Below are 12,595 nucleotides of genomic sequence, written 5' to 3'. Positions count from 1 at the left end.
TCGGACTTGTGATGTAGAAGCCAAATGAATTTCTTTAAAGCACCTCAAGAAATCTGTTTGCTCCATGACTTTTTACATCTAAAATGTCCCATTTAATATTGGGATAATCAAAATCCCCTACAATCCTATGGCTGTTACAGTTGTCAACAGTTTGCCAACATACATTTGGATGGAAGTTATGCCAAGTGTCACAACAGTGCTATCAAGCAACACTTGTACAGCAATAATTTTGCTCGCTGATGCTCAGTTTTGGTTTCGCCAGGGCCAATCAGCTTCTGACTTAATGACAGCTTTGGTGCCAAACATGGACCAAAAAGCTGAATCCAAGAGGTGAGGTGAGAGCATTTTTGATATCAAAGCAGCGTTCGACTGAATGTGGCATTAAGGAGCCCAAGCAAAACTGAAGTCGGTTGGAATCGGGAAACTCCACTGGATAAAAAAATCATACCTAATGCACAAGAAGATTGTTGAGATTATTGAAAGTTAATCATCTCTTGGCCCCAGGGCATCACTCCATGTGTACCTCATGGTGTCCAGGCCCACCATGTTCTATTGCATTGTCATTTATTTTCCCTTTGTTATCAAGTCAGAAGCAGGAATGTCAGCTGATGACTTTTAAGAATGACAAATGATGCTGTATGCTACAGATAATGTGGCATAGCAAATAATATTGCCTGCAATTTTTGTAGCATGAATAACATCCACAATAGGTGAGAATCTAACCATCTCCATGTTCATCACGTTACCTTCAGTGAAACATTCTCTGTCAACATCCTGGGATGACCTTTGACCGGAAGTTGAACTTGATCAGCCGTAAAAATACTGTGGGTAGAAGAGCATGTCAGAGACAAGAAATTCTGTGGCAATTAACTGACCACATAATTGTCCAAAAATTGTCTATCTTTAGACACGAGTCAGGAGTATGAAGGAATACTCTCCACTTGGTTGGATGAGTTTAATTCCAACAGAACTTGGGAAGCTGAGCACCATCCAGGACAAAGCAGCCTGCTTGATTAGCATCCTGAACCCCCTTACATGTTTTCACCCTCTATAACTGACGCACATTGGCAGCATTATGTGCCATCTGCAAGATGCACTGCAGCAACTTACCATCTGTGAAAGCACCTCAACCATGGCCTATACCATCTTGGAGGACAAATGCAGCCGATTACATGGGAACACTAATTCCTGTAAGTTTCTCTCTATGTCTGACTACTATCTTGTACCTTCTATATTGTATTGCAGAAATTTGTTAAAAAGACTTCGAGAGGACCTTCCACACCCATGACCACATCCATCTAGAACAACAAGGGCCGCAGATACATTGCAACACCACCACTTTGCAAGCCACATATGTTTATGACTTAGAATAAACACTATCAATATACTTCCAACTGCGTCGAAATGCTGGAATTCCCTCCCTAATGGAATTGTGAGTCTGTCTCCAGGACATGGACCGCAACAGATCAAGAAGGCACACACACGCGCACCCCCCCCCCCCCCCCCCCCCCCCCCCCCCAGCCGATTGGGGAAGGGCAACATATCCAGCCAGTGACTCCTATGTCTTATACCTACATAGAACATTACAGCACAGTACAGGCCCTTCGGCCCTCAATGTTGTACTGATCTGAAGCCCATCTAACCTACACTATTCCAAGTACGTCCATATGCTTATCCAGTGACGACTTAAATGTACCTAAAGTTGGCGAATCTACTACTGTTGCAGGCAAATCCTTCCATTCCCTTACTACTCTGAGTAAGGAAACTACCTCTGACATCTGTCCTATATCTTTCACTCCTCAGTTTAAAGATATGTCCCCTCATGCTCGTCGTCACCATCCTAGGAAAAAGCCTCTCCCTATCCACCCTATCTAACCCTCTGATTATTTTGTGTTTCAATTAAGTCACCTCTCAACCTTCTTCTCTCTAATGAAAACAGCCTCAAGTCCCTCAGCCTTTCCTCGTAAGACCTTCCCTCCATACCAGGCAACATCCTAGTAAATCTCCTCTGCACCCTTTCCAAAGCTTCCACATCCTTCTTATAATGCGGTGACCAGAACTGTACACAATACTCCCAAGTGCGGCCGCACCAGAGTTTTGTACAGCTTCACCATAACCTCTTAGTTCCGGAACTCGATCCCTCTATTAATAAAAGCTAAAACACTGTATGCCTTCTTAACAGCCCTGTCAACCTGGGTGGCAACTTTCAAGCATCTGTGTACATGGACATGGAGATCTCTCTGCTCATCTGCACTACTAAGAATCTTACCATTAGCCCAGTAATTTGCCTTCTGGTTACTCCGACCAAAGTGCATCACCTCACACCTGTCTGCATTAAACTCCATTTGCCACCTCTCAGCCCAGCTCTGCAGCTTATCTATGTCTCTCTGCAACCTACAGCATCCTTCGCCACTATCCACAACTCCACCAACCTTAGTGTCGTCTGCAAATTTACTAACCCATCCTTCTATGCCCTCATCCAGGTCATTTATAAAAATGACAAACAGCAGTGGACCCCACACTGACCCGTGCGATACACCACTAGTAACTGGTCTCCAGGATGAACATTTCCCATCAACTACCACCCTCTGTCTTCTTTCAGCAAGCCAATTTCTGATCCAAACTGCTATATCTCCCACAATTCCATTCCTCCGCATTTTGTACAATAGCCTATTGTGGGGAACCTTATCGAACGCCTTGCTGAAATCCGTATACACCACATCAACCGGTTTACTCTCATCTACCTGTTTTGCCACCTTCTCAAAGAACTCAATAAGGTTTGTGAGGCACAACCTTCGCTTCACAAAACCGTGCTGACTCTCCCTAATCAATTTATTCTTTTCTCGATGTTTATAAATCCTATCCCTTATAACCTTTTCCAACACTTTACCAACAACTGAGGTAAGGCTCACTGGTCTATAATTACCAGGGTTGCCTCTACCCCCCTTCTTGAACAGGGGAACCACGTTTGCTATCCTCCAGTCATCTGGCACTATTCCTGTAGACAATGACAAGTTAAAGATCAATGCCAAAGGCTCGGCAATCTCCTCCCTGGCTTCCCAGAGGACCCTAGGATAAATCCCATCCGGCCCAGGGGACTTACATATCTTCACCCTCTGAAGGATTTCTAATATACCTCTTCCTTGTGAACCTCAATCCCACCTAGTCTAGTAGCCTGTATCTCAGTATTCTCCTCGACAACATTGTCTTTTTCTAGAGTGAATACTGTTGAAAAATATTCATTTAGCACTTCCCCTATCTCATCTGACTCCAAGCACAACTTAGCACTACTATCCTTGATTGGGCCTAATCTTTCTTTTGTCATTCTTTTATTCCTTAAATACCTATAGAAAGCCTTAGGGTTTACCCTGATCCTATCCGCCAACAGCTTCTCATGTCGTCTCCTGGCTCTTCTGAGCTCTCTCTTTAGCTCTTTCCTGGCTACCTCGTAGTCCTCAAGTGCCCTAACTGAGCCTTCATATCTCATCCTAACATAAGCCGCCTTCTTACTCTTGACCAGAGATTCCACCACCTTCGTAAACCATCGCTCCCGCACTCTACAGCTTCCTCCCTGCCTGACAGGTACATACTTATCTAGGACACACAGGAGCTTTTCCTTGAATAAGCTCCACATTTCTAATGCGCCCATCCCCTGCAGTTTCCTTCCCCCATCCTATGCTCCCTAAATCTTGCCTGATCTCATCGTAATTGCCTTTCCCCCAGCTATAACTCTTGCCCAGTGGTATGCACCTATCCCTTTCCATCACTAAACATAACAGAATTGTGATCGCTATCACCAAAATGCTCACCTACTTCCAAATCTAACACCTGGCCAGGCTCATTACCTAGTACCAAATCTAATGTGGCTTCGCCCCTTGTTGGCCTATCTACATACTGTGTCAGGAAGCCTTCCTGCACACACTGGACAAAAACTGACCCATCTATAGTACTCGAACTATAGTGTTCCCAGTCAATATTTGGAAAGTTGAAGTCTCCCATGACAACTACCCTGTCTCTCTCACTCCTATCAAGAATCATCTTTGCTATCCCTTCCTCTACATATCTGGAACTATTCGGAGGCCTATAGAAAACTCCCAACAGGGTGACCTCCTTTCCTGTTGCTAACCTCAGCCCATGCTACCTCAGTTGATGAGTCCCCAAACATCCTTTCTGCAACTGTAATACTGTCCTTGACCAACAATGCCACACCTCCGCCCCTTTTACCATCTTCTCTGTTCTTACTGAAACGTCTAAATCCTGGAACCTGCAACAACCATTCCTGTCCCTGCTCTATCCTTGTCTCCGAAATGGCTACAACATCGAAGTCCCAGGTACTAACCCATGCTGCAAGTTCACCCACCTTATTCCGGACGCTCCTGGCATTGAAGTAGACACACTTCAAACCAACCTCTTGCTTGCCGGTGCCATCTTGCTTCTCTGAATCTTTATTTCAGACCACCCTACTCTCAACCTTTTCTATAGTCGAACTACAATTTTGGTGCCAATCCCCCTGCTGACTTAGTTTAAACCCACCCGAATAGCCTTAGCAAATTTCCCCCCCAGGATATCGGTACCCCTCTGGTACAGGTGAAGACCGTCTTGCTTGTAGAGGTCCCACCTACCCCAGAAAGAGCCCCAATTATCCAAGAATCCAAAACCCTCCCTCCTGCACCATCCCTGTAGCCAAGTGTTCAACTCCTCTCTTCTCTCTCCCTATTCCTCGCCTCATTAGCACGTGGCACGGGCAACAAACCAGAGACGACAACTCTGTTCGTCCTAGCTCTCAGCTTGCATCCTAGCTCCCTGAATTTCTGCCTTAAATCCCCATCTCTCTTCCTACCTATGTCGTTCATGCCAATGTGGATTATTTAAAAAAAAACACCCACTGTGCTGGCTTGAGACTATATTGCTGTTCCTTAATTTTAACCAGGTCAAACTCCTGGGACTACAGGAGTTAAAGTAGGTGGCCCACACCATCATGAGTACAGTTAAGGATAAACAACAAATGCTAGACTTTGCCAGATTATTCTTTCTTGGTGAAAGAGTGGAGGGGAGAAAAAACAATAGTTACTTCCTTCCTCTGTGGCTCAGTGTTGTGCTTTGTTTAATAATGCATGTGTTCCAGATTATTCGCTGTCAATCATCTGGTCTTTAGCATATGGTTGACAGAAAATCTAGTTCTTTTCAAACAAACGTTACAATTTCAAACAAAAACTTCTGCCACGCTGTAAGGTAACACTGCAGAAAGAGGGAATATGATGAAAAAGATCTATGAAATTCCAAAATGTAGATGGAGAGAAATATTTGAATTCTTATGAACCATAATTGAAGTTAGTTTTGAATTTTGAGTTTAAACTGCTTAGAAAATAGCTGATTATGGATAGCATTTTTACGTGAACTTGTTTTGGTAATTTTGAGCAGTAATTTATCTGGGCTCATTTAAAATAATTTGGGTTTTCTGTTCAAATGTGCAACTTGGGAACATGATTATGTCAGCAACACAGTTTGTTGAAGTTACTGGCAATTTTCAATTAGTGCTGATATATTTGACTGAAGCTTCTCCTAGAGATTTCTATAATATTGACCCTTGACGTACTTTTCTTCTGAATGCATTTATTGAAGATAGTGTTTTGAATATTCACCCATCTGAATAATCTTATTAAATGTCCCTTAAATTTATCTTCTACAATTTTAGTACAGCCACAACTGTATCCATCCTCGTCTCACTGTACGAAGAATTGGGATAAACTCGTAATGGAAATTAAACAAGAGGAAAATGATGAGAAACCTGAAGGAGATGCTGCTCTAAACCAGCTCTTTCAGAAAATTTATGCTGATGGGTCTGATGAAGTGAAGCGTGCTATGAACAAATCATTTGTAAGTATTAAAAGTATTATTTTTCTTGGGTGTTTATTTCTAATGTATTTGTATTGCATTATACATCAGTAATTAAAGCAAAAAGTGTAAAATAAAGGAATTTTCAACTTTGTTTTATCCTTGTTTGGAGTCATTAAACCCTGCAAAAATAAATAATTTTGAAGTAGTAAACACCTGTGATTATTTGTTTAGTTTTGATAAGGCGGCATATATCGCCAGTCTAACAGTAGGTCTACATGTCGGACTCGAAGCATTAATTCTGCTTCTCACTCCACAGATGCTGCCCGACCTGACAGGTTTTCTAACATGTTCTGTAGTCACAACAGTAAGGCTTATCGTTTCAATGTTGGCAAATGCTGGCACTTGTATGGAACACTTATCAAAAAAAAACAACAATCTTGATTGTTTTTCCCCCCACATTTGAATGGAAGTCATATATTAGCTCTGTCATCATCTTAATAGTGCTCCATGAAAATGCTGTTCCTTTGGAGGTTGCTTGATTTCATACTTTCCCTTAATTCAATATTGTATGCATGTGCAAAATCTGTTTTGTAAGAACAAGGTATGAGTGTAAATTTTTTTTTGTTTTTGCATGACATTGTTATAATTTCGTTCTCGTGGCTCAATATTGCATGCTCAATTTCCAGGTACAGATCGTTTTAGTTTCTATGAAATAACAATGGCTCTATACCTCTAGGCAGTATTTTATTAGTATATATTTAACTTACAAGAAATACTTTCATATTTCTAACGTGATTCACTTGCCAAACCTTCCATGTTTCTCATTTAAATGTTTGTCTTCAATTTTAAGCTCTTCCTAATTCTTGTGCTGAAATGGGTTGTATAATGGTTATGTCTCCCAAAGGTGAATGGCCCTCTGCTTCTACTCCCTTTGTCTACTTTGTTACCCAGAATTAGGTCAGATTGTGGCTGTTTACTTTTTGGGATGCATAACCATTCTAAATATACTGCAGGGAAGAATGGCCTGAATTGAATTCAAATTGCATTAGCTGCTGTGATGGGATTTGAACCTATGCCCTGAGTGCATTAGCTGGGTGTCTGGTGCAGTGATTTTACCATTGACCCACCATCTCCCTCTTCAAAATAGTCATGATCACTAAGAAAAAATACTATAAAAACTAATGGCACCAAAGGCTAACCGAGCCCTAGCTTACAATGTTCTGTATCTCAAGGTTTTAAAGGAAATGGCTGAAAAGTTGTCAACTTCCAAAATTCCAAAGACTTTGTGTAAATTTGAAATGGATTGGAAGGCCACAAATAAAATGACTATCAAAGAAAGGAAGGAGACAGAATGCAGAAGTGTGTAGGCCGGTTAGCCTAACATCTGTTGTTAGGAAAATACAAGAACTCATTATGAAAGAGTGCAGGATATTCTGAAGAAAAAGCAAGATGAAGCAAAGCCAGTGTAGCATTCACCAGTGAGACGGACCTTGACATTTGTGAGGACAGCGTGAAACAGGCTGATGTGCATTAACAGGTTTATGTTAGGCAGGAGGACATGCGAGAAATTATGAAAAACATGAGGATAGATGCGTCCCCTGGGTCAAAGAAGGATATACCCAAGGTTTCTACGGGAAGAGATTGCTGCCCGTTTGGCGATGATCTCACTGAAGTAGTACCAGTTGATTGGAGACTGGCAAATGTTATTCCATTGTTCAAGAAAGGAAATAGGGATAATCCTGGGAATTACAGACCAGTCAGTCTTCCGTCTGCAGTGGGCAAATTATTGGAGAAGATTCTGAGATAGTATTTATGATTATTTGGAAAGGCACAGTTTGATTCTAAATAGTCAGTATAGCTTTGAGAGGGACAGCTCTTGCCTCAAAAGCCTTATTGAATTCTTTGAGGATGTAACAAAACACATTGTTGAAAGTCAATCAGTAGATGTGGTGTATATGGATATTAGCAAGGCATTTGTTAAGGTTCTCCATGATGGGCACATTCAAAAAGTAAGGAGGCGTGGGATACAGGGAGAATTGGCTGTCCAGTAGAAGACAGAGGGTGATAGTAGATGGAAAGTATTCACCTCGGAGCTCGGTGACCAGTGGTGTTGCTCTTTGTGATCTTTATAAATGACTTGGATGAGGAAATGGAAGGGTGGGTTAGTAAGTTTGTCAATGACATGAAGGTTGGTGGAGTTGTGAACATTGTGGAGGGCTGTTGGACATTGCAGCAGGACATTGACAGGATGCAGAGTTGGGTAAAGAAGTGGCAGGTGGAATTCAACCCAGAAAAGTGTGATTTATTTTGGAAGGTTGCATTTGATTGCAGAATACAGGGTTAATGACAGGATTCTTGGCAGTTTGGAGGAACAGAGGGATCTTGGGGTCCATGTCCATAGATCCCTCAAAGTTGCTACCCAAGTTGATAGGATTGTAAAGAAGGCATATGGTATATTGGCTTTCTTTGGCAGGAAAATTGTGTTTGAGCTGTGAGATTATGCTGCAGCTCCATAACACCCTGGTTAGACCACATTTCGGAGTGTTGTTTTCAGTTCTGGTTGCCTCATAATTGGAAGGATGTGGAAGCTTTAGAGAGGGTGCAGAGGAAATTTACCAGGATGCTGCCTGGAATGGAGGGCAGGTCTTATGAGGAAAAGCTGAGGGAGCCAGGACTTTTCCTATTGGAGCGAAGAAGAATGAGAGGTGACTTGTTAGAGGTATAAAGATGATGAGGCAGAGATAGAATGGATAGCCAGAGGCCTTTCCCCAGGGAAGAAATTACTATTATGAGGGGGCATAATTTTAAGGATTTTGGAGGAAGGTATAGGGGAGATGAAAGAGGTAGGCTCTTCACACAGAGTGGTGGATGCCTGGAATGCGCTGCCATTGGTGGTAGTTGAGTCAGATACATCAGGGACATTCAAACGACTCTTGGATAGGCACATGGATGGTAGTAAAATGTAGGGTATGCAGGGTAGTCTGATCTTAGATTAGGATATTAGGCCATCACAACATCGTGGGCCTGTTCTGTGTTCTAAACCTTTTCCAGATGGCAGTTGACTTCTGATTGCATTCTTAGGTTTGATGCTTACCCATTCAGATTTTCATATTTGGTCAGTTCTTTTTCTATTGTCCAGTTATATTGATTGTTTTATAATACACTTCCAGTAATGAGCAATCACTTGCAATTCATCAACCCAGTCCAATGGTTTTCAAATTTGGGTCACTTCTTTTTGTGCATCTAATTTCCAGCTCATGTTGCTACTTCTCCTACTCCCATCCTCCTTGAAGTGTTTGTACCCAGGGACGTACAGTTACAAACTTTAAACTGGTTGCGCCAACTCTCAGTTGCAATATCATTGTGTTTAGTTAATGTGTGTGGTTCCTTTGTTTAATTTCAAGCATCTAGTAAGTTAATATCCAAACTTTTCAGTTTGAATGTCCACATTCTTAACATGCTCCATTCTAATGTATTTTGTTATCAATTGCTGCCTAATCTCTTAATTCTGTCTGACTACAAAAGGATACTTTCCTTTCACGCTGCTTATTTGATTGTTATCTTTGTCTATCATTAGTTACCGTAGTTTACGATAGCACCCCATTGTTCTGGTTCACCATCATTCATATATATTGATTTGGTCTCATTTTGTTTCACTATAAATAAATTCATTGGTATAGCTTGTTGCTCCTTATCTCCCTCAAATTACTGAGGGTTTTTCGTGGATGATATGTTGAACCATGTTCGCAATCTTAATATGACTGCCTACACTGACAGGATATAGATCTGTTCTGAGGAAGGATCACTTGACCGGAAACGTTAACTCTGATTTCGGTCCACAGATGCTGCCTGAGCTGCTGAGTTTTTCCAGCAATTTCTGTCCTTGCTTGGTTTACAGCATCTGCACTACTTTGTTTTTATTTAGGACGTAGATCATGCAGTTTGGTTGATTCATTTTACTTGCCAAGTGCTTAGGCATCTACATTTTTATGGTCTTTTTTGACACCCATGATGCCATATGCTCTTGCTGAATATGAGCCTAATGCTAAAAATCTTGTTTACAAGGGCACTTGAGATTTTTCTTGAGGGCTACATTTTTAGCTTTAGGGTTCCTCCTTTCATTTTTTCCACAGACTCAATGACGTTAAATGTATTTCATCACATGTACAAAACCATAATATTTTGTCTGGCTGTTACTATCCTTACTCTATTAAGATACCAACAATATACAAAGATGCCAGATGTATCAAGTCTCACTTTTTGGAAGAGCTATTGAACTTACTGTTGTAAAATAGCTTAACAGAGACTACTGTAATTTGCGACATAGTTATTGGGTCATTATATGTACTATATAAATTGGTCGAGAAAGATTTTAAAAATGTAAAGGGGATGTCAGTTCACTGAACCAGTAGAACTTTATGTAAGCTTTTCAAAATGGCATAGGCCTAAATTTTATTAATCAGGAGCGGTGGGAGGTACATGCTACCTGACTCCCAATGTATCCCACCCCCCCCCCCCCCCAAACTACTACCGCCGCCACCACCACCAACCCTGGCCACACATGCCCGCACACACTCTCCCTCTCATGCTGTCTCACAGAAACCACTTCCCAATCCTTTACATGCTTAAGGACCTGAATGGCTTATTCCTGTTCCATTGTGCTGCAATGAAAGGCTGCATGTTTTCTGCAGATAGTCTCAACTGCGTATTACTTAGTGTATCAGAAAGCATGGCCAGAAACAGCCCGAGATTGGAAAAGCAGCTGCTCAAAGATTCTGTTTCTCTGAAGTATGGGTGCAACCTTTCTTGGGATGACATTGAGTAAGTTTCTTGGGGCTTCTGAGGGCCACCTCGCCTGCAGACCCCATGTACTATGAGCACTGATATTTGAGTTTAGAGCAATCAGTTACTTTTTTCAATTATTTACTTTGCCACCATCACTGAATTTTTTTTTTGAGCCTAACTTCACACTGTAGTAACAGTCAGCTCCTTAAAGCTATCTTGGTACACTTGGAGTGAACACTTTTTTGCAGTAATAGCCTCACAAAGCATCTTAATTTCCTTCCTTTTTCTTTCTCCCACCAGAATGGCAGTGTTAATCCATTTATAATGTTTACCCTTTCATTTTCCAAAATTGTTTCTTGACTGGTATTTGCACATACAAGCAGTTTCTGCATTGCGCATGGGTTCCATTCTGGAATCCATTTACAAGTTGATTTGTATGTAAGTCGGAACACGTTGCAGGACATTGTAGAGGAGTCTTTCAGAAGTACTGGGAGTGTTCATGTCAGGTTTGTGAAATTGCACCTCTGTACTAGATTGTGTTCCTAAGGTGGAAGTCTGTAAATGGGGGACTGATTGAAATGGAGGCGTATCTACTAACGTTTCTCAATTCAGTAAATTTGAGTTGTGACTGAATGTAGCCAGCGTATTTCCTGTAGTGTTTTTTTTACCTGGGATCTCAAAACAATTCAGGAACCTTGCCATGCAGCAAGATTTGGACCGTATGGATTGTAACTGTTCTGCACTTCAATCAGTTTTTAACTTTGCTACTTATGCTGTACAAAACAAACTGTTATAACAGTGTACAAGTCTAAATTGTCAACAGAAATCTAGATTATGACAAGTATGATTATTTTGGGCTAACAATTAAGATTCATGTTTTTAAATGTCTTTTTGCAGACTGAATCTGGAGGCACGGTTCTGAGTACAAATTGGTCTGAGGTGGGCAAAAAAACAGTGGCTGTGAATCCTCCAGATGACATGGAATGGAAGAAACTTTAGTATAAATTTAGTACTGTGTTTTCCGTCACAAATTCAACAGTAAAAGCAGCTCATGAACTTTTTCTTCTGTTCCAACTGATTATGTATTAGACTATGCCTTAGCCTTGGATAACCTTTTGCGTGGATTTGATGCATTCTTTTGTCTGACATCTAATGCTCAGATATTTTCCCCAATTTAACATAATTTTCAAGTGTCAGCAGTTTCCACCCATGAAATAAATTGGTATCTATACATATGGTGGTGTTTCATGTGTGAGTAGTTCAGTCCTTGTTTCTATATTCAATAATTTCACCCACTTAATTAATTGTTGTCATGTTGACACAAAAAACATACAGACATGCTACATCTAATATTATACTTTTATTTCTACTCATGAAGCAGACTACCGTATATTGAAATGACATCTTGAAATATGGTACCATTTTTAAGGAGGAATGCTTTCAGAACCAATGAGAGGTAATTAAAAAGTAGAAAATGTTAAAACAAGGTTTTTTTTTCTTATTGCGGGTAAATGTTCCTGTTTTGCTATTTAGGGTTTTTGTTAAATTAAACTTTTTGCTTTGGTTGCTCGTCCCTTCAGTTTCATCATTGAACAGTTGTAAATGCAATGTATATTCATTCCCTGTTTTGGTGTGTTTTTTTTTCCCAAGTGTTCACTTGTGCCTAAGTTTGAGATCTTTACAGTAGCCTCCAGTTATAGATGTCTATAATCAGTCGGTTCGGATGTCTTACACTGTACCTCTGGGCCAAGCCTTTGCCCCAGAAATAAGGACATTACCACTGTGCCATAAGAGCCCCTCAGCTCAGCTACATAATATCTCAGACATGAGCAGGTCATTTTTTAAAAAAAAATGTTATTTTGATGCATATGGAGCAGGTGGGATTTGAACCCAGTCTTTCTGGCTCAGAAAGGAACATTGTTGCTGCATCAAGCAACCTTTGGGATCTATTCATGTAATACTATAGTAATTT

The 12,595-nt window shown here is 40.9% G+C and overlaps 1 protein-coding gene across 4 annotated transcripts in view; it reads left to right on the top strand.

Moving 5' to 3' along the window:
- The window catches only part of sugt1 (SGT1 homolog, MIS12 kinetochore complex assembly cochaperone), a 78,572-nt gene extending 66,716 nt beyond the window's left edge, over nt 1-11,856 (top strand). For all 4 annotated transcript variants that reach the window (XM_048532565.1, XM_048532563.1, XM_048532566.1 and 1 more), the window contains 2 exons: nt 5,696-5,877; nt 11,521-11,856. In XM_048532565.1, the coding sequence (XP_048388522.1) occupies nt 5,696-5,877; nt 11,521-11,622 (284 nt within the window). In that variant the 3' untranslated portion in view covers nt 11,623-11,856. The remainder of the gene's footprint in view (nt 1-5,695; nt 5,878-11,520) is intronic.
- Nucleotides 11,857-12,595: the final 739 nt, after the last annotated feature.

Source organism: Stegostoma tigrinum, chromosome 6, assembly GCF_030684315.1.
Source record: "Stegostoma tigrinum isolate sSteTig4 chromosome 6, sSteTig4.hap1, whole genome shotgun sequence".
Lineage (NCBI taxonomy): Eukaryota > Metazoa > Chordata > Chondrichthyes > Orectolobiformes > Stegostomatidae > Stegostoma > Stegostoma tigrinum.
Note: the sequence above shows the minus strand (reverse complement) of the source record. Positions and strands in the feature narration are given on the sequence as shown.